General features: G+C 25.2%; 1 protein-coding gene across 1 annotated transcript in view; it reads right to left on the bottom strand.

The window, feature by feature from the left end:
• The window catches only part of LOC106792783 (sushi, von Willebrand factor type A, EGF and pentraxin domain-containing protein 1), a gene marked incomplete at its 5' end in the record, with an annotated part of 17,905 nt that extends 17,502 nt beyond the window's left edge, over nt 1–403 (bottom strand). Inside the window, one exon of the mRNA XM_014759302.1 lies at nt 286–403. Within this exon, the coding sequence (XP_014614788.1) occupies nt 286–403 (118 nt within the window). The remainder of the gene's footprint in view (nt 1–285) is intronic.
• Between the last annotated feature and the right edge of the window lie 766 nt (nt 404–1,169).

Below are 1,169 nucleotides of genomic sequence, written 5' to 3'. Positions count from 1 at the left end.
ATAAAAATATTTAATATATATATATATATATATATTTATATTTATAATTGAATCAGTTCAAAATACAATACATGGTGTTATATTGGAATTTTTTTTTTGCTATGGATAGCAAGGTGTGATTAATTGAAATAAAAAGAAAAAAGGATGCATCACAACGTAAACAAAAATTTAACACATTAAAATGATATCAATTGAATGTAAGATCTATGTATTGATATATTATTATTATATAATTGTTTTTTTCATTGGATACTAATTGGATAATAATTGTTTGAAAAAACTTACCCAAATAATTCGTATCCAGAATCACAATTATATTTTGCTATGGTGCCTATTGTCAAGGATTCATCGGACAGTGACACTTTGGCGTTCATCGGCACGGCAGGATGACCGCACTTCAATCCTGCAATTGAGAAAATTACAATAGTTTACTCGACATGAACAGGATTGCTGGTAGATATTAGAGACTAGTAAAAATATGTTAAAATATCCAATTGTTATTTTGTAACCATCTATTATCCTAGCATATTCAACCAAATTGTTTTTCAGAAACCATAAACATCGTTCGATTCTACTGTGTTGTGTTATCCAAGTTTAGTTTTTTATCTGAAATACCTTTGCAATTGTTACTGTAATATATATTTAATAGATCAATTCATATTATTTTTTGTTGTTGTCAATTATTTTTATCTCACATTCATGTACGATATTTAATATATGTATATTAGGGTGGTCCTTAACAGGGGTGTTTTCAAATTTCTTGGCTCCCAGGGACTCAAAAGCTTCCAAATCTATAAAAAAAAATTCTCTGAAAATTTGAGCTCTTAATATCAACTCTAAGATAATCCGCATTCCAACCTAGGTTTCTTATAGAAATAATATGAGAGAAATTTCCTTCGTTATTTAGAATTTTATTATTCAGAAATAAATAGATCTATCATGATGATTCATACATATTTTCATGGAGAATTTAACGCTCTATAAAAAAGGGCTCTTAAAATTTTTCGCTAAATCTATTAATTTACAAGTTATTTGAGCTTAAAGTTTAATTTTTATGTAACTATTAATATCATTAAGTATGATTATTAAATAAATAATTATATATTAAAAATATATTAAATATTTCTTGTAAAATTTGTATTTATGATCAAAATAAGCAAATATAATGT

Source organism: Polistes canadensis, unplaced genomic scaffold (genome assembly GCF_001313835.1).
Source record: "Polistes canadensis isolate GaletaPanama2010 unplaced genomic scaffold, ASM131383v1 scaffold_667, whole genome shotgun sequence".
Classification (NCBI taxonomy): Eukaryota; Metazoa; Arthropoda; class Insecta; order Hymenoptera; family Vespidae; genus Polistes; species Polistes canadensis.
The sequence above is the reverse complement of the archived record's forward strand: the minus strand, read 5'-3'. Positions and strand labels throughout refer to the sequence as shown.